General features: G+C 41.0%; 1 protein-coding gene across 3 annotated transcripts in view; it reads right to left on the reverse strand.

The window, feature by feature from the left end:
- Positions 1-2,435: 2,435 nt before the first annotated feature.
- epn2 (epsin 2) overlaps positions 2,436-23,874 on the reverse strand; it is a 98,829-nt gene continuing 77,390 nt past the window's right edge. Inside the window, exons 7-10 of one of the 3 annotated variants that reach the window (XM_034189417.1) lie at positions 20,855-21,001; positions 19,745-19,774; positions 7,610-7,831; positions 2,436-6,588 (exon numbers count right to left, since the gene is read on the reverse strand). In XM_034189417.1, the coding sequence (XP_034045308.1) occupies positions 6,254-6,588; positions 7,610-7,831; positions 19,745-19,774; positions 20,855-21,001 (734 nt within the window). In that variant the 3' untranslated portion in view covers positions 2,436-6,253. Of the gene's footprint in view, positions 6,589-7,609; positions 7,832-19,678; positions 19,775-20,854; positions 21,002-23,874 lie in introns of all 3 variants that reach the window. The other 2 variants (XM_034189416.1, XM_034189418.1) reach the window with 2 other exon arrangements.

The raw sequence follows: 23,874 nt of genomic DNA on the forward strand, positions 1-23,874 counted from the left end.
TGATATTCGTGATTTTTGTGGAGCATTGTTTTTGGCTGTCAAAAAAATCTTCCACGAATGTCGCACCACCCTCATTTCGCCTCATGTCGTGGAGGTCGCAACTAAGAGTGTTGAGCCGTCTTGATTAGTGATGATCCTTAATAGAGTGTGACAGCGTTCTTTTCTGATGTGTGCACAATTAAACCCTGCTGCACTGCAGTTTCATTGCTGCAGTATGCTGCAGAAGAACAGTGACACCAAGTCAGCTAAAAGTCTCATTCCAGTGCTCCTCAGCGTGCTCCTGCAGGTGTCCCACCTGCTGCATATGCCTGATGTTTGGGAAAACGAGCGAGACGAGAGCCGCGTGGATCCACACATCTGGCTCTCTCTGTCTCCTCCTCCTCTCTGTGCCACTTCATGGCACAGAGCCCAACTAAGCGTGCAGTCACAAAGTTCTTCTGCTGTGACTGTTGAGGAAAAACTGGAGCGATCTGAATTGTTCAGCAGCTGATGATTGGATGAATATGGGGGTGTGTGTGGAGACAATATGCATCATTCACAACGTGACAGAACTTAACGCTGTGCTGTTACGCACGATCGCGTACAACAACGCGGAACATTATTCTTGACCGTGCGTAATGCTTCCTGATAATTCTCCAGCAACATGTGCCATTAATCGTAACGCATGGTAACAGGTTGCAGCAGTTCCTGAGGAGACCTGACGCCTCTGCCCCAAATCATCCCATTCATGATCAGCGGGCAAGAATGTGCAATTTGTGGCATTTGTGCCGTGGCATCGTTATGTGTAAACAGATAAACTGATGAGACTATTTGCTTTCATTTTCTCCTTTGTTAGCATTTTAAAAATAAGTAAAATCACTTTGCTATGTGGTTGTAAATGAGGACAGCATTCTAGATTAAAGTGAGAACACGTTTTTATTTTGAACCAAGGCAGCTACAGTCGTTCTTGTCCAACAGGGGGCGTTCTGCTGTGCTGTTAGCCGACAACCGGCCTGAATTAGGCTAGTTACTGGCCTCTATTTAGGAGTGGGAATTCCCACTCCTAAGTGACCAATAGGAGAGCAGAGTGGGAATTCCCACTCCTAAACGACCAATAGGAGAGCGCTCATGCCACATGAAAGTGAGGCCGACTTCAGTACCTCAGTCGCCAACAAATCACAGGCTGGGAGAGAGAGGCTATTATCTGGCCTAATTCAGGCTGGTTATCAGGCTACTGTGCTGTTTAAAAGTTACTGTTAAAATACCATGTGGAAAAAAAAAAGAATAAGGTATACAGAATCCGTATGTTACAATAGTACAAATGATAAGTTATATTATACAGTTATAATGCCAACAGGTTGAGTATGTAGCCAATTAAAAAAAAAAGCCCAGACAGAAATGTAAAGAATGAAAGGACATTTATCTCAAAGACGATCAGTTAATCCTCTGATTTAAGTAAAGAAAATACATGTTAACACAAAGCCATTTTCCCACCGCACCATCCCCAAAGTTGAGGAAAAAATAGATTTAAAAAAAAAAACTAAACATATATATTATATTTAGGAGCCCCTGTGACCCAGTCCTGGATAAAAAATGAGGAAGGGATATTTAGCAGACCCGAATCTACAGTTTTAGCTGTGGCATTAAGTTACTCAGGATCATTTGGGTGAAATTGGACACCAAGCAACACTGTCTTTAACTAGAATATCTTAAAATCTGTGAGAATTCAGCAAAGCACAGTTTGCAACCAGTTTTTTTTTTTTTTTAATTACCCTAAATGTTTGCTGGTCTGTAATATACAAGATACTGCATGGACCCCCACTCCAATATGGTAATGGCACCGCCATATTGTGAAGGTACAAATGCACCTGTGTTCTAATATTTTGGGTTTGTTTGTTTTTTGGTGGTGGTGGAGGAGTGTTCTCTGGATTATCTCAAGCATACTACTATGGTTAAATAATGCAGTTTTAGAAACAAAATGTATTTTCTCATTTTATCAAAACTAACATTGGTATTACATTGGTGTTTTAAAATAAAAGTTACAAATCAGTGATTATTTGGCCTGCATAAGTAGATGCGTGTGCACTTTGACCATCCTTCGTTAGTTCCAAATAGGCAATGAACCAATTACAGGCTTCATATTACACTGGAGTCTCAAAAAGTTCCAAAACGGCTACAATATTCTGTGTCTAAACAAACCTGACGTCATTGCACAACGATTGGTCAGTGAGCTTTCCACAGCTAAAATCTGTGCCATACCTGGAGGAGTGTGTGTCGGTATATTTCAGTTAAAAAAAAACAAAAAAAAACCTGGTTAAGAGGAAAGCCACCTAATGCGAAAAGTGTGTTTTTGAAGAATGACTGAAAACAGAACAAAAATATCACCACACCTGCAACTGAATTCAAACTAACATCTTAAGATAACTTCATTAAGAACTTGGCAGGGAGCTGCTTTGTTACAGAAATATTCCATGTCAGCAAACAAGTCAGGTAACTGTTCATTAGCAAGCTAACATCACTGAGTTTTTTTTTTCCCCTCTGTCGCTCACTGTGGTAAGATTTCAAAACAAGTCAGCAGGCTGTTAAACAAAATCCCTTATATATCTGAGACACTGCTTTTCTAAACTGAAATGGAAAATCATTTTTGTCTACAATGTAGACGAAAAATATTCTGGGCTCTAGACACAAGAGTGAAGCTTTTTCTCCCCTTTCTCGCAACAGTGAAATAATGTGTCCAATAACACAATGAGCATCTCATTCCAGCTCACACCTCGTTATAACGTTATTTTCACTACAATCTAAAGCCATTTGGGGCTTTATTTTGGTACATTTGTATCTTCACAACATTTAGCAGCTGCTGACACATTTGTCACCGCTGACCTAAATAGGCCACGTTAAAGTATTAAATATGCAGTATGGAAGTCTTTCAACAGTCATCCATTTAAAAAAAATAAAAAATGACACCTTTTGCCCGAGAGATGCATCTAGGAGAATTAATAAAGTTACCGATACATGGCATGAGAGGGCGCCAAATGTCAACTAATCAGAAGGGGGGGGTACATTTAACCACAGTAAAACAACATTGAGCAGTGATAATATAACTGAAGAAATATGACTTAAAATGAAGGCGCATCTATCGATCTTTTCCTTAAACAGAAACAGATCTTTTTTCTTCTGTAAACTCCCCACAAAGCTCTGACATATAAAAGACTAATAGGTTCTGATACAGTGAGAGTCCAAACAGAAACATGCAACCCTACTGCTAAAACACAAATCACAGCTGCTGTGACTTTGGTAACAGTCGTGCTCCTACAAGAACGCCAGCTGAAAATCAAAAACAGAAGTAGTTCACAGCTCAAAAACTGAAAAAGAGCAACATTACAGAACATGAGGGAGAAAAGTAAGGATGGATAGTCAGCATGTGCTATTGGCTGATTCCAGAACAGACCAGTGTGTGTGTGTGTATATACACACACTAGATAATCTGTTCATCAGATTAGCTGAAATAAATCCACTGAGGTCAAATCTCTTTATGGTGCCAAATGGCTACTCGCCCTTTTAAATGCACCCCATCGCCATAGAAACCCCTTGATTATGTGGTTTTAAAGGTCTGAAATCCAACAGTCTGGTTGTTTCACAGCATGTGTCTGCATGGTGGAGATCTAAAACATGAGTGGACATGATACGTTATGATCGCATGCACAGCAAACCTCTAAGAAAAACCTGGGCATTTCAACTTTTTCTGGTGTATCTTTTTAGCAGGTCAACTGATCTAATTACGCTAAAGTCTGCTTGAACCCAAGATGCATAAATTAAATATGAAGTGACTCTGGACCAACCGAGACTGAACACAGACCATTTTTATTCAATCTTATGTTTGAAAATTGGGAGCTCAACTAGAGAATTAATTATGGCATAAAATCAAGAGCCCGAACGATATATCGGTTGTCCAACAATATGGGCCAATGTGAGCCTTTCACAGACATATTGTAGCTACATTACTTTACCACATAAACAACAATGCAGAAAAAACACTTTGGCGGTTGGAAATGGTGATATTACATAGTTTGTCCAGCAGAGGGTGCTCTAAAAGCACTGTAATCAATGCTGTTGGGAGCATGGGGGCAACCCCCATCGCCCCTTGGTCACATTAGCTACATTAGACTGAAGCAAAGCAATCAGCCACCATTCATTTTTAATCAGAGTGGGTAATGTACAGTGACAAGGGAAAGGTTGCTATACCAACACCTAAGCAGCACCAAAATAGATTGGATGTCCATTATATTTATAGTTTTTCAGAATAAAATTCATGTTTAAACGGTAAAAGCTCAAGCCTCAATTACATTGCTTTGTTGTTAACTTTTGGAATCAATGTCATTTTTATGTATATATCAAGTTATATTTGTATCATACTTTTTAACTCTCCAATATTGGTATTGTATCAGCCCCTCAAAAAATCCATATCGGTCATGCTCGAAAGAAAACGCAACTGTACTTTCACCTAAAAAAAAAAAAGAAAAAAAAAGTCGCATTTACAGTCTGACATGACTGTTATTTCTGTTTGACAATATCAAAATTTTTTTTTTTTTTGTTTGTGGTTTTGGTGTGCTGGATAAGGATTGGAATTTTCTGCATGCTTGCAACTTAAGGACTACTGACTAAACATCAACAGATTAATCAGTTGACTAATATTTGCAGTCCTACTTGGATCCTCTTGGGTTTCTCAGGTAGTGCTATAATATTTAATGCTTAGCCAAAGTGGCAAGATTATGTACTTAGCCACACGATGTATCAGGGTGGAATGATACAGCACGTATCACGATAACCATATCGTGTGGTCTGTATCAGATCAGTTTTTTTTTTTTTAAATGAGTATCGTGAGACCATGAAAAGGCAACTATTGTGTGCAAGATATAATGCTCTCTTACAGAAGAACCAGAATTGACTTATAAAATATACAAACTAACACAAATTGCAATACTAGGTGTATCAGGATATGTACTGTATCTTGGAGCTTGTGCATCATTCCACCCCTATAATGTACCTAAGTGATATCAACGGAATTAGGAGCCAAATTCATGTACCAAACATTTCATCAAAGATGTCTTCCTCAATTCTTACTCCAATAATTGCACTTGGTGTGTAAATTGTATGTACTCTGTATGACCAAGAAAAGCATTCTTCGCCACTGTCACCAACGGCAGCCACCCAGCACTTCTCTCAACATTTGGCTATGCGACTAATAGGCAGGACTAGATCAAGGTTTTAAACATACTGATGCAGAGGGGATCTGGATTAAACTGGGAGATATAAATATTGCAAATAATAATTACACTGCAAATAATTATATGCACACTGGGTTCACGCAGGTTTTCCTCACATTGGTTTGCATCCCAACGTGCACTTCTCACACACAAAACAGAAAAGCATTTCAACACCAAAGTCTCAACCCTCCCGCTTCCCTTTTACCCTACACACAAAAAATGTCATATCCTACAATGCTGCAGTGTCCATCACAGTTCATTTCCTGCATCAGAGCATAGCTGTTAGTATTTCAGAGTTAACACACACCTGTCACCAACAAAACAAGCGTTTGCATCTTCAAAAAGTGTGACTCCTCACGAAAGTGAAAGTTCACATGGAAGGTCAGGAAACAATCCAAGCTGAAAGAGACCAGGTGAGAGTTTTGACTGGTGGCGACTGTCGTCTCAGGTCATTTTAGGTGGCTAGTCTCCCTCTCTATAAGCTAAGGTGTAACGGTGAGCTCAACAGTCATAAAGGGTGGGGTGGGGGGGGGGGAGTGCAAAATCCCTGCTTAGTAACACGCTCGCCATCATCACTCCAGTGAACCACCGGAATCAACACAGTGTCAAAGTCATACACAAACACAGCTGACAGGGTTTAGAAAAGATTAACTCATCCTGCTGTTAGTACACACCCACTTTACAGGAGAAGAAAGGAGCGACTAATGAAGGAGGAGGCTTCTGGAAGAGGAGGTGAGTGAATAAGGAGGGAGAGGAGTCGCTTGGGGTCACCCTGCCCCACATAAAAACTGTAAACATTGCTGCTATTGTGAGCAGACGCTAAGTAGTTCGTAGTTAAATCGATACAGACACACGGGGCGAGGCAGCTTACAGCTTTAACAGAGAGAGCGGGGAAGAGAACAGGAGGAGGGAGTCTGTTAAGGAAAAGACATCTCACTGTTTATTCTGATTGAAAGACAGAAAGCGAACAGGTGAGTTAACGGTGGGATGACATGTCCCCAGACTATCCCTCACAAAAGGAAGGGGTTGGTGGTTCCGGCGGGCTGTGTCGCCGCCTGAGGGGGCAGGGACATCAGAGGCTGGGGCAGGGTCATGGAAGCAGACATGCCTGCATTCGTCCCCACTCCTCCAATTGCACCGACCTCTATTCCGGGCACCACGTGACCCATGGGGGCCATTCCAGGCAGAGGAACCGCAGGCTGGGTAGGCAGAGAGGTCAATGCCATGGGCTCGGCCATACTGCCGAAGTTTGCAGGCATGGGGCTGACTCGCATCTGGTTGAGGGTGGGCGGTGCCGGCTGGCTCACCTGGAAGGGGTTGGCAGCTGGAGCGGGAGCAGCGCCACCTAAGGAAAGATGAGAAAAGAAAATCAGAGCTTTAGAATGTGCAGCCTAAACCACAGGAGGGTGAATAAATATGTTCTGACATCACAAAGGTCCAACAGGTACAAGGGTCATATTTACGATCATTATTATTGCAGCGCTCTCTGACTGTATCTTCTAGGTTTACCTCAGTAACTTGTTTCTGTGATCTTGTTCTCAGCTGATGTCAGTAGTTTAGTTATGATCAGGTTTAGGAAACTTCGATCAGTGCTCTACACTGGATGTGAACTTAACTCCTGATGCAAGCGTTAGCACTCAAGTTCACAATGTGGCACCTGTCACATTAGATAGGAGTTCAATTCTAATTCTAACCTTTAATGGATCAAGGTGGACACCAAAAACTGTCACTTCCACCAGTCTTACTGAAATCTTATACCACTCTATTCCACAGAGTGCCGTTCCTTCCCGTTTCATCCCAAATAGCAAATCAGGATGCATTTTGAAGCATCACAGTAACTCCTTGATCCATCTTTTGTCAATCTTGAACAAACTTTGTGTACTCAGTAGATATGGCCATCATGAGCACTAGGTTTGAAATCAAGGTGAAATGTTTGAACTGTTCAAAAATTTAATTCTGATGTGCTAAATCGGCATCATCACTTCTGGGTGTTCATACTCTTAACAGCTTCAATCATGTTCAAACATTTTTAAACGGGGTAGTACTAGTGAGTACAGCTTGATACTTGTTAGACTGTGTTCCATCGGGGTAAAAAGTTGAAGCAAGTTTTGTCGTGGTTCTGGCTGAGAAAGCAGCCAGGTGCAGTTTTACTTTCAGTTTTGAGCAAGTTGCCAGGTCTGCACTTTACAAACCGGCTTGATAGGTGGCATGCCAGAGTAAGACATTTCATCCCATTTTTGCCCTTTTTCTGGATGGTGGGTGATCATAACAGAACGGTGCCCTATAGAATATGGGTGTAAAGTACAATTTCAAAATCCTGACAAAACAACACTTTACGCGTAAACATGTTCAGTGTGTTCACTCACCCGTTGAAGCCAAGAACGGGTTGACTATTGGTGTCGGTTGGGCTGGTTTGGTGATGAGGGAGTCCAGATTAACCAAGGCAGCATTTGGACCCAGGAAGGACTCTGGAGTCTTTCTGGTTGGAATGGTGGAAGTCAAGGTGGGCAGAGGATCGAAGAGGTCCAGGCTGCTGCTGTTAGCAAGACTGATTTGTGAAGGGAGAGAAGACGTTCGGCCGCCATGGCCTGCCGACCAAAACACAACACTTTTACTTCACAAAACAAATAAGTAAATCTGCACGATGTGAGCTGGAACGTTTTAAAACGAGTGTGATCTTTGTTTGGAGGGAAAGCAAAATTAAAATATCAGGTAGAAACTTTGACATGTTGGCAATTACAAAAATAATCAATAACATGCTTTTACAGAAAATAAATCTTTTGTATGTCTGCGCCACTCAAGGCATTTGAAATACTTTTTTGAAACCATGTAATACTAAATACTATAAAAGGTCAAATGTTTAAAATCAAACAATTTTTAAGCCTTTAAGGATCTCCAGATTAGATGTCAAAAGAAGAGGAAAAAAAAATATTCAGAGTATTTGCGGTTTGAAAATGAGACGTCCACACTGTTCACACACACGCCCCCGACATTCACTGTGAGCTCAGAATAAAATGATGAGATGTTAAAAAGAGGACATCACGACAGTTTGTGCAACATTTACATCTAATCCCAGCATGCCTCACACAAGACAAGACACCAAAGGAGGAAACTGTTTTATCATAAAAGGAATCGAAGTGTATCAGAACCAAAGCAAAAAAAAACAAACCCAGTCACGGGTTAAAGTCAGACGTTTCTACCATGTCACTTCAGCGTGTGAGCTGATAAGACGCTTCATAATTCTTTGCTGTAAAAGTGTTTGTGTTCCTGCTGGCTTGAAGGTCACACTGCCGCTGGCACTGAGACCTTCCCACAGACCTGCGCCAAAAGGTTCTGTGAAACCCTGAATGAGTTCCAGTCTGAACTTTGGAAATTCTGCTGTTGGGTCAGACAGTAACAATAAATCTCGGACAACAGACAAGAAACCAGACGTCGGATGGATTCAGCAGCACACATCAAAGCGATGATGCCCCAGCGACGTGATCAGACTGTTAGTCCAGACATGGGGCCAAATACAAAAGTATTTGTATTTGAAAATACTTAAATACATTTTTCGGAGTATTTGTATTTTCTGATTTTGAATTCAAAGTATTTGTATTTGTATTTCAAATACATCGCCGATCCCAACTATTTCCAAATACTTTTTAAACTTTGGAATCTCTGTGACACCGTGTTGAATATAGATTGTGATAGTTTCATTATTGCCTGTGATATTATAATAGTGAATTTGTGATAAAACATTCAATCCTTTACTTATCAACAGTATTTGGTCATGCTATTTTCACAATAAATTGTCACCGGTTTATCAGTTTTTGTGTTGATTTGTTGTTTATAGTTCATAGAAAGTATTTGTATCTGAAATACTCAAAATATAAAGTATTTGTATTTGAAAAAGTACAAAGTATTTGTATTTGGAATTCGAAAATCTAAAGTATTTGTATTTAAATACAATGCAAAGTATTTGACCCCATGTCTGCCGTTAGTGGAACTGACAGTTCTTAGCTCACATCTGACAATGTTTCAAAGAAAAGGCTTTGTGTGTCTGCGTCCTGCACAAAATCTTTTCAGGCCAAACTGCCCATCATGTTATTTTGCCAAGAAACAAACTGAAACTTCACCTCGCTGTCTGACGTTTGCTTGTTTTGCCTTGAGTTCTAGTTTTGGTGTCACCGTGAGGGTTCACAGCACCGCGGTAAAATGTAATTTTTCTGCTCTTAACCGAACGTTATTTGATATACAATCCATGGCAAAAATTATGGAATCACCGGCCTCGGAGGATGTTCATTCAGTTGTTTAATTTTGTAGAAAAAAAAAGCAGATCACAGACATGACACAAAACTAAAGTAATTTCAAATGGCAACTTTCTGGCTTTAAGAAACACTATAAGGAAATCAAGAAAAAAAATTGTGGCAGTCAGTAACGGTTACTTTTTTAGACCAAGCAGAGGGAAAAAAAACATGGACTCACTCAATTCTGAGGAATAAATTATGGAATCACCCTGTAAATTTTCATCCCCAAAACTAACACCTGCATCAAATCAGATCTGCTCGTTAGTCTGCATCTAAAAAGGAGTGATCACACCTTGGAGAGCTGTTGCACCAAGTGGACTGACATGAATCATGGCTCCAACACGAGAGATGTCAATTGAAACAAAGGAGAGGATTATCAAACTCTTAAAAGAGGGTAAATCATCACGCAATGTTGCAAAAGATGTTGGTTGTTCACAGTCAGCTGTGTCTAAACTCTGGACCAAATGCAAACAACATGGGAAGGTTGTTAAAGGCAAACATACTGGTAGACCAAGGAAGACATCAAAGCATCAAGACAGAAAACATAAAGCAATATGTCTCAAAAATTGAAAATGCACAACAAAACAAATGAAGAACGAATGGGAGGAAACTGGAGTCAACGTTTGTGACCGAACAGTAAGAAACCGCCTAAAGGAAATGGGATTTATATACAGAAAAGCTAAACGAAAGCCATCATTAACACAAACAGAAAAAAAACAAGGTTACAATGGGCTAAGGAAAAGCAATCGTGGACTGTGGATGACTGGATGAAAGTCATATTCAGTGATGAATCTCGAATCTGCATTGGGCAAGGTGATGATGCTGGAACTTTTGTTTGGTGCCGTTCCAATGAGATTTATAAAGATGACTGCCTGAAGAGAACATGTAAATTTCCACATTCATTGATGATATGGGGCTGGGGAGATGGCTGTCATTACATCATCAATAAATGCACAAGTTTACGTTGATATTTTGGACACTTTTCTTATCCCATCAATTGAAAGGATGTTTGGGGATGATGAAATCATTTTTCAAGATGATAATGCATCTTGCCATAGAGCAAAAACTGTGAAAACATTCCTTGCAAAAAGACACATAGGGTCAATGTCATGGCCTGCAAATAGTCCGGATCTTAATCCAATTGAAAATCTTTGGTGGAAGTTGAAGAAAATGGTCCATGACAAGGCTCCAACCTGCAAAGCTGATCTGGGAACACCAATCAGAGAAAGTTGGAGCCAGATTGATGAAGAGTACTGTTTGTCACTCATTAAGTCCATGCCTCAGAGACTGCAAGCTGTTATAAAAGCCAGGGGTGGTGCAACAAAATACTAGTGATGTGTTGGAGCGTTCTTTTGTTTTTCATGATTCCATAATTTTTTCCTCCGGATTGAGGGATTCCATATTTTTTCCCTCTGCTTGGTCTAAAAAAGTAACCGTTACTGACTGCCACAATTTTTTTTTTCCTGATTTCTTATAGTGTTTCTTAAAGCCAGAAAGTTGCCATTTGAAATGACTTTAGTTTTGTGTCATCTCTGTGATCTGCTTTTTTTCTACAAAATTAAACAACTGAATGAACATCCTCTGAGGCTGGTGATTCCATAATTTTTGCCAGGGGTTGTATCCCCCACCCAGGCTGTCAAGAACTTTACTCGCATGCAGTCTCACGTAAGACAAAGAACCGATGGCGACAATGGGAGAGTTCCTCAGCATGTTTTCCACTGACCTCATACAGTATGATGGTCTTTGTGATGACAGCACAACTGCTTGTCAAACACTGAGCAATTCAACACTGCACATAATAACAGTGTGCACAGAGATAATCCTAAATCTGGACCAAACTGATACCATCTGAGACCAAAGTTGGAACCAGATGGTCTCAGTAACTTGGACCGATGGCTGGATGGTCTGACGCGTCCTGGTACAAATGTCAGTTTGCTCTCAGGTAGTCTGACTCTTTTAAACAAACGGGAAGAAATCACAAATTTGTAAATCCAATCAGTTAGGTAAGAAACAAATGATCATTGTGGTACAGAAAAGCCAAAACAGAGCATACAGTTACAACAGCATTAATCAGGGGAAAAAAAAAAAAATCATCTTCTTTCAGCTGATCCCATTACAGCAGATCAATCGCTTCCATCTCACCCTGTCCTCTGTATCTTGCTCTGTCACACCAGCCACCTGCATGTCCTCCCTCAGCATATTCATAAACGTCCCGTTTGCCCTCCCTCTTCTCCTCCTGCCTGGTGGCTCCATCCTCAGCATCATTCTCCCTATATACCCTGGGTCCCTATATACCCTGGGGGAGTCTGGGGTTTCTCCTCTGCCACCTACTGTTTGGGTGTGGAGCATTAACCATTCAGCACATAAGTAAAATACGGATTTCCTGGAATCAAAGCTGATCCTTGGTGTAATCCCACCTCCACCTTGAATGAGTCCGTCATTCCCACTGCACATCTCACCACTGTCATACTATCCTTGTACATGTCCTGCACTACCCTCACATACTTATCTGCCACTCCAGACCTCCTCATACAATACCACAACCCTTCTCTTGGCACCTTGTAATAAGCTTTCTCTAAATCTACAAACCCACAATGCAACTCCTTCTGGCCTTCTCTATACTTTTCCATCAGTACTCTCAGAGCAAACAGTGCATCTGTAGTGCTCTTTGCTGCTCACAGATTTTCACCTGTTTTCCATGCCTAGCTTCTACTACTCTTTCCCATAACTTCACGCTGTGGCTGATCAGCTTAATGCCTCTGTAGTTACTGCAGCTCTGCACATCACCCTTGTTCTGAAAAATAAAATGAGCACACTTCGTCTCCACTCCTCAGCCATCCTCTCACTTTCCAAGATTTTATTAAACGTACATACACTCCACTGCCATCTCTTCAAGACATTTCCATGCCTCCACTGGAATGTCATCTGGACCAGCTGCCTTTCGACTCTTCATAGCTGGCCTCACTTTATCCTTACTAATCTCTTGCACTTCCTGATTTACTCTCTCCACATCATCCAGCCTTTTCTCACCCTCATTTTCTTAATTCATCAGCTCCTCAAAATATTCCCTCCACCTTCTCAACACATGCTCCTCCCTTGTCAGCACCGTACCATACCAGATTGGTTGAGACCCTACACACCCTCCTCAAGAGTGCCCTGGCTGTGTACCCCATGTGGCTGAGATCTGACAAACTTTAAGGTCAACACCATGTCTCTGTCTCCCCTCCTCATTTAGCTGGGCTTGGGACTGGCACTCAGAATGTACTGGCTGCACACCCCATGTGGCTGAGTTTAATTAATAAAAATCTAACATTTAATTTGAAAAAAAAGAAAACATTGATGACATAAACAGTAATAACGTTAAAAATCTTTGTCCAACAAAGCTTGGCTTTGATTTCAGGTTGGTTTTGGTCTCTAGTAATGGCTTGCAGGCTCTTGCTTGCCTCTACTGGTGGTTGGCTCTCACTGCGGTATTGTATCACTTCCTGTTCCGGAGCACAGCAGTGTTTTGCTGTATCTGTTAGCTGTTTAATCTGCGCAGTTAGATTGATCTAGATAACGATTTGTTTCACAGTGTAATCTTGACGTGCCTTAACTAAAGCACTCCGTCTGCTGAATCACCTCTAAATTATTTACACATTATTCACTTTGTGTGATTTTAGGAATCTGCTAGCTTAGCGCAGCTACTAGCTCTTAACAGGTTTAGCATGGCGGCTTCTCCTGTCTCTCCCGCACTTTTCTGCTCTGGGTGTGAAATGTTTAGTTATTCCTCAGCCTCCTTTAGCAGTAATGGTACTTGTAATAAGTGTAGCTTATTCGTAGCTTTGGAGGCCAGGCTGGGCGAACTGGAGACTCGGCTCCGCACCGTGGAAAATTCGACAGCTAGCCAGGCCCCTGTAGTCGGTGCAGACCAAGGTAGCTTAGCCGCCCTTAGTTCCCTTCCAGCAGATCCGGAGCAGCCGGGAAAGCAGGCCGACTGGGTGACTGTGAGGAGGAAGCGTAGCCCTAAACAGAAGCCCCGTGTACACCGCCAACCCGTTCACATTTCTAACCGTTTTTACCCACTCGACGACACACCCGCCGAGTGTCGCCGAGGATCAAACTCTGGTTATTGGAGATTCTGTTTTGAGAAATGTGAAGTTAGCGACACCAGCAACCATAGTCAATTGTCTTCCGGGGGCCAGAGCAGGCGACATTGAAGGAAATTTGGAAATTTGGTAAGATTGTAATTCACGTCGGCAGTAATGACACCCGGTTACGCCAATCGGAGGTCACTAAAATTAACATTGAATCGGTGTGTAACTTTGCAAAAACAATGTCAGACTCTGTAGTTTTCTCTGGGCCCCTCCCCAATCGGACCGGGAGTGACATGTTTAGCCGCATGTTCTCCCTGAATTGCTGGCTGAGTGGTGTCCAAAAAATGAGGTGGGCTTCACAGATAATTGGCAAAGCTTCTGGGGAAAACCTGGTCTTGTTAGGAGAGACTGCATCCATCCCACTTTGGATGGAGCAGCTCTCATTTCTAGAAATCTGGCCAATTTTCTTAAATCCTCCAAACCGTGACTATCCAGGGTTGGGACCAGGAAGCAGAGTTGTAGTCTTACACACCTCTCTGCAGCTTCTCTCCCCCTGCCATCCCCTCATTACCCCATCCCTGTAGAGACGGTGCCTGCTCCCAGACCACCAATAACCAGCAAAAATCTATTTAAGCATAAAAATACAAAAAGAAAAAATATTATAGCACCTTCAACTGCACCACAGACTAAAACAGTTAAATGTGGTCTATTAAACATTAGGTCTCTCTCTTCAAAGTCCCTGTTAGTAAATGATATAATAATTGATCAACATATTGATTTATTCTGCCTTACAGAAACCTGGTTACAGCAGGATGAATATGTTAGTTTAAATGAGTCAACACCCCCGAGTCACACTAACTGCCAGAACGCTCGTAGAACGGGCTGAGGCGGAGGATTAGCAGCAATCTTCCATTCCATCTTATTAATTAATCCAAAACCCAGACAGAGCTTTAATTCATTTGAAAGCTTGACTCTTAGTCTCGTCCATCCAAATTGGAAGTCCCAAAAACGAGTTTTATTTGTTATTATCTATCGTCCACCTGGTCGTTACTGTGAGTTTCTCTGTGAATTTTCAGACCTTTTGTCTGACTTTGTGCTTAGCTCAGATAAAATAATTATTGTGGGCGATTTTAACATCCAAACAGATGCTGAGAATGACAGCCTCAACACTGCATTTCATCTATTATTAGACTCAATTGGCTTTGCTCAAAATGTAAATGAGTCCACCCACCACTTTAATCATATCTTAGATCTTGTTCTGACTTATGGTATGGAAACTGAATACTTAACAGTATTCCTTGAAAACTCACTTCTGTCTGATCATTTCTTAATAACATTTACATTTACTCTGATGGACTACCCAGCAGTGGGGAATAAGTTTCATTACACTAGAAGTCTTTCAGAAAGCGCTGTAACTAGGTTTAAGGATATGATTCCTTCTTTATGTTCTCTAATGCCATATACCAACACAGTGCAGAGTAGCTACCTAAACTCTGTGAGTGAGATAGAGTATCTCATCAATAGGTTTACATCTTCATTGAAGACAACTTTGGATGCTGTAGCTCCTCTGAAAAAGAGAGCCTTAAATCAGAAGTGCCTGACTCCGTGGTATAACTCAAACTCGCAGCTTAAAGCAGATAACCCGTAAGTTGGAGAGGAAATGGCGTCTCACTAATTTAGAAGATCTTCACTTAGCCTGGAAAAAGAGTCTGTTGCTCTATAAAAAAAGCCCTCCGTAAAGCTAGGACATCTTACTACTCATCACTAATTGAAGAAAATAAGAACAACCCCAGGTTTCTTTTCAGCACTGTAGCCAAACTGACAAAGAGTCAGCGCTCTACTGAGCCGAGTATTCCTTTAACTTTAACTAGTAATGACTTGTCAGGAAAGATGACTTTAAGCTTGCTTTCAGCTTGTTTTCATCTTGGAATATAATACGAGCCATGGAATTAATATACATGCTGTTGGATTAAAGTGCACAGTTTTTGGTACCTTCCAGGAGTAAGTGAGGTCATCCCGGACTTTTCCATTGCAAATGCAGAGGCCCCCGGAATGAACTCGGTGGTGAAGACAAGGGAATATATCTAACATGACAAGTATGATCAAATGAAGTAGTAATGTGTTAAAATTAAGAGTTGATTAGAAAATGTATTTTACGAATAAGTGAAATGAATGATTATATGAGTTGTTTTTCATAAAGAGTGCAGAGTCAGAGAAAAAGAGGAAGTGAAGAAAATGTTGCAAGTGGGGCAACAAAAGCTGATGTTGAACAAATGATCAAATGATTAAGATGTTGGTAAAAATGAAATGAATAATAAGGAATGAGAATGTTTGTATATGATCATATAAATTGTTTTTATGTAAAAGAGAGTTGTAATGAAATGATTGAATATGACTGATGTGATTTTGAAGAAATGATTTAAAAGAATGAATTCTCAGAAAAGCTGAAGTGTTAACAGAAAAGAGGAACTTGAGAAATAAGTTACTGGTAGGGGCTGCGGGCATTTCCAGTAAAGCAGAAGGAGAAGGGAGGAGGTTTTGAGTCAACAGCGTCCCCATGGTAACCAAGATCATCTGAGGACGACTGGAGTCAAGAACATATATAACTTGTTGAAACACCAGGAAACGGGGTTATTCTTCCAGGGAGAGGTGCTGTTGCCACTACTCCCCTGCTACGAGGAGATCACAAGACTTGACCATCTTGTGAGCATCAACTGGAATCGTGGAGTGAGAGGACTGGAGCCATAAAAGATCATTTGAGAGAGATTTCAACTCCCACTCAGGCCGTCCAGTCACGGAGTAGCAGAACAATGGAGGATAACCACTGGCCTTAAGTCTGAGTGGGGAATGGTCAACGATTTCTCTCTCAAGGAATATCACAGCATACCAGAATGGATTAGATCAACTTTTGGTTGATTGAAGACGGAATAAATTCTTATGTGGATTAACTTCCTGAAGGATTACAATATCACACAAGGATCGTGGTCAGCTAACGACTAATAGCTGATGAAGAGGAAATCAAGTTCATCGAGCTGGGGACCCTAACCTCAAAAACCTCCTTCCCTCACTCCTAGAAAAAATTGTTAAGAAGTCAATCCAGTCCCAGTCAAAGTAAGATCAGTTAGAATTATTGAATTAAAAACAAAAATCTCTGCCAATCATTATTCTAATTATACTTGAATTACTGTTGTGAAATTATCACCATATAATCTATGTTGATTACGTTATTGGCACTTGCAAAACCTGCAATAAATTTCCAAGCATGCAGTTAAAGTGTTAAGGCTCGGACATTGGATTATTGATGCTTCTTAAGGTGTGAAAGTTAAGTTTATTGGGTGTACAACATCAAAAGGCTCTAAAAGGTTAGTCTGGTTTTTTAATGAAAATAACATCCTGGGGACTCGCTGTACGAGTCACTAAATTTAAAATCTAGCAACATTCCAAGAGCCCTGATCCATAAGAGGAGAGCTGCTGTTAACGGGCGTGGCCGGTTCGTATCATGGTTCCTGAGAAGGCTATTCGACCGGGGTGCGAGATCAGCTTCAGCGGGGTGGACGTCCAGCTTGAACAGCCTTTGTGCAGCCCTGTCGGGTAATACCCGTGGAGACACGAAGGTCGGACCCCAGAGACGGAGAGCTGGTTTTTACACAAACGCACTCATCGGAGGGTGAGCGTGTGCCATGTATCTAAAAAGCGGGATCTGACAGACTTCATGACTTTCTTTGCTAATAAAATTCTAACTATTAGAGAAAAAATTACTCAACCATCCCAAAGACATCTTTGGCTGCTTTCAGTGATGCCGGTATTTGGTTAGACTCTTTCTCTCCGATTGTTCGGTCTGAGTTATTTTCATTAGTTACTTCCTCCAAACCATCAACATGTCTATTAGACCCCATTCCTACCAGGCTGCTCAAGGAAGCCCTACCATTAATTAATGCTTCGATCTTAAATATGATCAATCTATCTTTATTAGTTGGCTATGTAACACAAGCTTTTAAGGTGGCAGTAATTAAACCATTACTTAAAAAGCCATCACTTGACCCAGCTATCTTAATTAATTATAGGCCAATCTCCAACCTTCCTTTTCTCTCAAAAATTCTTGAAAGGGTAGTTGTAAAACAGCTAACTGATCATCTGCAGAGGAATGGTCTATTTGAAGAGTTTCAGTCAGGTTTTAGAATCCATCATAGTACAGAAACAGCATTAGTGAAGGTTACAAATGATCTTCTTGTGGCCTTAGACAGTGGACTCATCTCTGTGCTTGTTCTGTTAGACCTCAGTGCTGCTTTTGATACTGTTGACCATAAAATTTTATTACAGAGATTAGAGCATGCCATAGGTATTAAAGGCACTGCACTGCAGTGGTCTGAATCATATTTATCTAATAGATTACAATTTGTTCATATAAATGGGGAATCTTCTTCACAGACTAAGGTTAATTATGGAGTTCCACAAGGTTCTGTGCTAGGACCAATTTTATTCACTTTATACATGTTTCCCTTAGGCAGTATTATTAGACAGCATTGCTTAAATTTTCATTGTTATGCAGATGATACCCAGCTTTATCTATCCATGAAGCCAGAGGACACACACCAATTAGCTAAACTGCAGGATTGTCTTACAGACATAAAGACATGGATGACCTCTAATTTCCTGCTTTTAAACTCAGATAAAACTGAAGTTATTGTACTTGGCCCCACAAATCTTAGAAACATGGTGTCTAACCAGATCCTTACTCTAGATGGCATTACCCTGATCTCTAGTAATACTGTGAGAAATCTTAGAGTCATTTTTGATCAGGATATGTCATTCAATGCGCATATTAAACAAATATGTAGGACTGCTTTTTTGCATTTGCGCAATATCTCTAAAATTAGAAAGGTCTTGTCTCAGAGTGATGCTGAAAAACTAATTCATGCATTTATTTCCTCTAGGCTGGACTATTGTAATTCATTATTATCAGGTTGTCCTAAAAGTTCCCTGAAAAGCCTTCAGTTAATTCAAAATGCTGCAGCTAGAGTACTGACAGGGACTAGAAGGAGAGAGCATATCTCACCCATATTGGCCTCTCTTCATTGGCTTAATGTTAATTCTAGAATAGAATTTAAAATTCTTCTTCTTACTTATAAGGTTTTGAATAATCAGGTCCCATCTTATCTTAGGGACCTCATAGTACCATATCACCCCAATAGAGCGCTTCACTCTCAGACTGCAGGCTTACTTGTAGTTCCTAGGGTTTGTAAGAGTAGAATGGGAGGCAGAGCCTTCAGCTTTCAGGCTCCTCTCCTGTGGAACCAGCTCCCAATTCAGATCAGGGAGACAGACACCCTCTCTACTTTTAAGATTAGGCTTAAAACTTTCCTTTCTGCTAAAGCTTATAGTTAGGGCTGGATCAGGTGACCCTGAACCATCCCTTAGTTATGCTGCTATAGACTTAGACTGCTGGTGGGTTCCCATGATGCACTGTTTCTTTCTCTTTTTGCTCTGTATGCACCACTCTGCATTTAATCATTAGTGATTGATCTCTGCTCTCTTCCACAGCATGTTTTTCCTTCCCACTGTCGCCAAGTGCTTGCTCACAGGGGGTCGTTTTGACCGTTGGGGTTTTTCCGTAATTATTGTATGGCCTTGCCTTACAATATAAAGCGCCTTGAGGCAACTGTTTGTTGTTAGTTGGCGCTATATAAATATAATTGATTTGATTTGATACTTTAAATATTCCTCTGTTTGGTTTCAGGTGGTCTGTCATTGAATCTCTCTGGGTATTGGGTGATTTGGCTGATTGCAAAACCAGTCTTAGTTTGGTCTGAACATTTAAAGGTGAAAGAGCAAACCAAACACAGCAGAGTGAAAAGTCTTTGTCCCTTTTTTAATTTCTTCTGTGTGTTGGAGAAATGTCACCCATATTAAACCAACTTTTAAACATTCTGGATTAGTTTTCCCACTGTGTGTCCCCAGCCATGATATTAGCTTTTGATCTGAAAACTGGCTTCAAATGGAAGATTAAGTGTTGCAGCACACAGACAACACAAACTCCGTGTCATTAGAGAGACGAGGACATGGTGAGTACCAGTGAGGACAGAGGAGGATGAGGAGCGCAGGGTGTCAAACTCTGAGAAGTCCTCTTTGGACGTACCATTGGACGCAGTGAACAGGTCAAAGTTACCTGTGTGGAAACAACACCAACACGCAAATCCACAACAGACACACACAGACAGATGGTGACAGACAAAACAATGAGTGTGCACATTTTGGTAAAACAACAAAGAGAAGAACATACAAACAAGAAAGTGTATTTGACACAAATCACACATAACTACCACCATCAAGGAGATGTCATGCTTTAGCAGACCTATTTTCTCAAAAATATTTATAATATTTTGGTAACAATGTACTGAGATTCCCTGAATGCAACATATATTTGGTTTACATGATATTAACAAAGAAAATGACACTAAGATTCTGAAGACTAAGGCCCCGTGTCCATATAACATTTCGGTTTCGTGCCACCCCCCCAAACCACAAAAAACAGGAGCATCATACACAGAAAGCTTGCATGACAGCTGTTGATTTTCATTTTGACATCCATGTTAACATTAAACTTTGCAGACCTACAGCATCAGGGATACATCGCAAACGAAAATTCAGTAAGGTATGTCTTCTATAATATATTCCATTTCTAAGGTAGAACTATATTAGTGTATACTAAGGTATATCTAAATATAGAAAAAAGGAAGCGTGGAATAGAGTAGAGCCACTTAGGTGCCTGGTCTTGAGAACCAGGGATGGTAGGTTGAAAAGCTTTTTTATCCCATGGGAACTCTCCCTGCCCTACATGTACATGTTCCCAAGATGTACGTGTTGCTTCACGCCCCTCTAGAGAATAGACTGGCGCCTATTTTTCCTCCACAAGTGCCATGGGAGGCACGTAGCTAAATAGACTGATGAATGATTTGTAGACAGTCATTTTGACATCATACAGGCAACATTGAATAATTAACACCTTTTATGGGACTTTTTGTGACTCAAAGAACTCACAGCCATGACAAATAAGTCCGATTAAAAGAAGTCATTTTGGGGTCTTTCGGAATGCTCCTCCACTACACAGAGCTCTGTGACCCACAGGATCTGGATTATAAAAATGATCTAACAAAGTTAATGCTGATGGTGAGTCTATATGTATTTATATAAGTACTGTCAAACATGTAGTCATAACAGAGTAGCAGGTTGTTGCCATTGTGGTCACCTGTGTTTGAGGTCTTGGGGCGGACAGCTGAAGAGCTCCACGGGTCAGTGGCAGACGTTGGTGCCCACGGATCATTGCTCTTCATCGGTGGAACAGAAGGAATGGTGCCCCATGGGTCGACCGGGGCTGCTGGTTTAGGGGCAGATCCTGGGAAGATGTTCAGATTGAGACAATCATTATTCATTGTTCACGTTGAAGATGTTGGACTGCAGATTAAAAAAAAAAAAAAAAAAAAAAAAAAAAAAAGAATATGAACAAAATTCAACCAATGAGATTAGTTGTTTTTTTTTTCTTGGACACAGGACCAACGACAGTTGAAAAGTGTGTGCGTGGGCACTGTAATTAGCATTTGCAAAAACCTGCACATGTAGCAACCCTGATTTATAATTTGGGTGCGGCAGCAGCACTCGTCCCTCTATGCTCACTTCCTACAAACCATGCCATCCTTGCACACCCCCCATGTGCAGTAATGCTGTTGGGCCAGTGGAGCAGCATTCCTAGTTAACAAAGAGTCACAGTGCTGAGAGCTGCAGGTGGAGAGCAGACGCACAGAGAAAACTGAGTCAACACACAAACGCCTCTCTGACGACCAAAAATCAATCGTGTCATTATTGTGGGTTATAGCCCACAAATGCCAATGGCAAACCGATCAGTTAGCTGAGGAGTAATACCACGAAGTATTCCAAAATCCTACAAACACACATGGCAAAAATCAGCAACCTGCAAATCCAAAGGCAAACAACGCAAAATGAGTGAAAATTAACAGAGCGTGCACTTGTGTTGGGCTTTTTGGCCAATATGATAAGTCAATAAAAGCACAAGTTTGATATGTTGCTGTGAAACACATTCAGTCAGTTACACAACCTACATAGTTGAGTTCCAGACATGAAGGCACCATTTCAACTTCAAGAGATCCTTGCCGGGAGGTAAAGTGACCACAGCTACTTGCTATCATAAGGTCACTGTCGCTGTGCTCCACCACCACATTACTACAGGATTAAAGTATTCCAGCAAAGGAACTTGCAGGCCATATTAGCACCCTACCATTGGATGCCTGCAGTAGCCAGCAAACAAAATTTAGATCTAAAGTAAATAGGGTTCCCATACCTTGTTTATCATTAAATTCATGGACATTTCAAGGGGTTTAAAAGCACAGTTCCTTCAAATTCAAAATCCAAATGTGCCGATAGAGAGACGGGACAGCAAAATTAGCTATTTTGCACATGGCTACAAAATGAATGGAACCTGAGAGACAGCAACTGGGCTGTTTTACAACTAGAGTACATAAGTGGATTTAACAGATAAAGTTTAGTTTAATGACAAGATGGAAATTACCAAACAAATTTTGGTTTGCCATACATGGAGAACTACTACTGGTCTATCAGCAGCAGTGGTCATTTGGTTTCATATCCTCATTTGTTTACCAGCAGAACTCTAATTATACCAGTTTTTTACCAAAATGTGTCATTTCCATAATGTCTGATTTTGATGGGCTGCCAGAAGTATAATTTATTTAGTAGGTAACGAGTAAATGGACTGATTTTCTTATCAAAGCCTACTATATAACAATCTAACTCCCAGAATCATTGCCCAGTGGGGAAATGACTTGAAACAGGCATCCAAAAATAAAATGTCATGTCTGTCAAAAATGTCCTCTCTGGAAACAGAATGCATTTCAAACTCAAGCATCAGTGTTATGTGAATAATTTTTTTGTTTGTTTGTTTGAAGGAGGTAATCACTATCTGTAATGCCACTAAAGGATGTGTACCTAATTCACCATAATGTCTTTAATATTGGGGTGTAAGTCTCCGTCTGTCAAAAACTGTCCTCTCCAGAAATGCTTATAGTCCATCACTACTTGAGAATGCAGAAACACAATAGCAGTTGTATACTCTGATACATTCTTACCATCAACAGATAGTATACATGGGCAGATTGCACTAATCTTAATCTGTATAATTTACACAACAATTATCTTAGTCAAAAAAAAAAAAAAAGTCCTCTCCAGACTTGATACCTCTCTGGTATATCTGTGAGCTCATATATGCAAACATCTCTGACAGGTCTGAATCTTTGGGCATTTAAGTACCCCAGTCAGCAGTTGGATATGGATGAATAACTTGACCAAAGTAACCACTTTGATTTTTTTGGTGCCAGTGACACATACGAGGTCTGTTAGAAAAGTATGAGACCTTTTACTTTTTGCAATAACTTTATGGATTTGAATCACGTGTGATTGCATCAGCCAAGCTTGAACCTTCGTGCGCATGCGTGATTTTTTTCATGCCTGTCGGTTGCGTCATTCGCCTGTGAGCAGGCTTTGAGTGAGCACTGGTCCTCCCCCATCGTCGGATTTTCATTGTGAGGAAAATGAACGGCTGGAGCAGCGCTGCATCAAATTTTTCCAGAAACTGTGAGAGACAGCCAGGTGGACACCATTCGAAAAATTCAGATGGCTTTCAGGGACGATTTTATGGGTATCACACAGATTAAGGAGCGGTACAGCCAGTTTAAAGACAGAGCACAATGGCGGAGGGTGCGCTGCGCTCCGACCGGCGATCGACAGGCTGAAATGACCACATCATTTCCAAATTGAATGCTGTGTTGATCCGGGACGTCATCTGACTACCAGAGAAATGGCAGAAAAGGTGGACATAGCACTTTTCCGGCACATTCCACTGTTAAAGGAGATTTTGTCATGAAAACAGGAGCGGAGGAATTCGCCACAGAGCCGCTAATGGCACGGAACGAAAGCACCTCCGTGTTGGTCTCACAGGACATGTTGTGACATGCTCAGCTCTTCGACAATTTCTCGGATACTCACTCAACTGAAAAGCCACCCAAAGCCGTCTGAATCTTCCAAATGGTGGAAGAGCTGGGCATGTCCCGTGAGACTTCCAACACGGAGGTGCTTTTGTTCTGCGTCATTAGCGGCTCCGTCCTGACGTGCAAATTCTGCCACACGTCTTTCGTTACAAAATCTCCTGTAACAGTGTAATGTGCCCAAAATGTGCTATGT

Source organism: Thalassophryne amazonica, chromosome 16 (genome assembly GCF_902500255.1).
Source record: "Thalassophryne amazonica chromosome 16, fThaAma1.1, whole genome shotgun sequence".
Lineage (NCBI taxonomy): Eukaryota > Metazoa > Chordata > Actinopteri > Batrachoidiformes > Batrachoididae > Thalassophryne > Thalassophryne amazonica.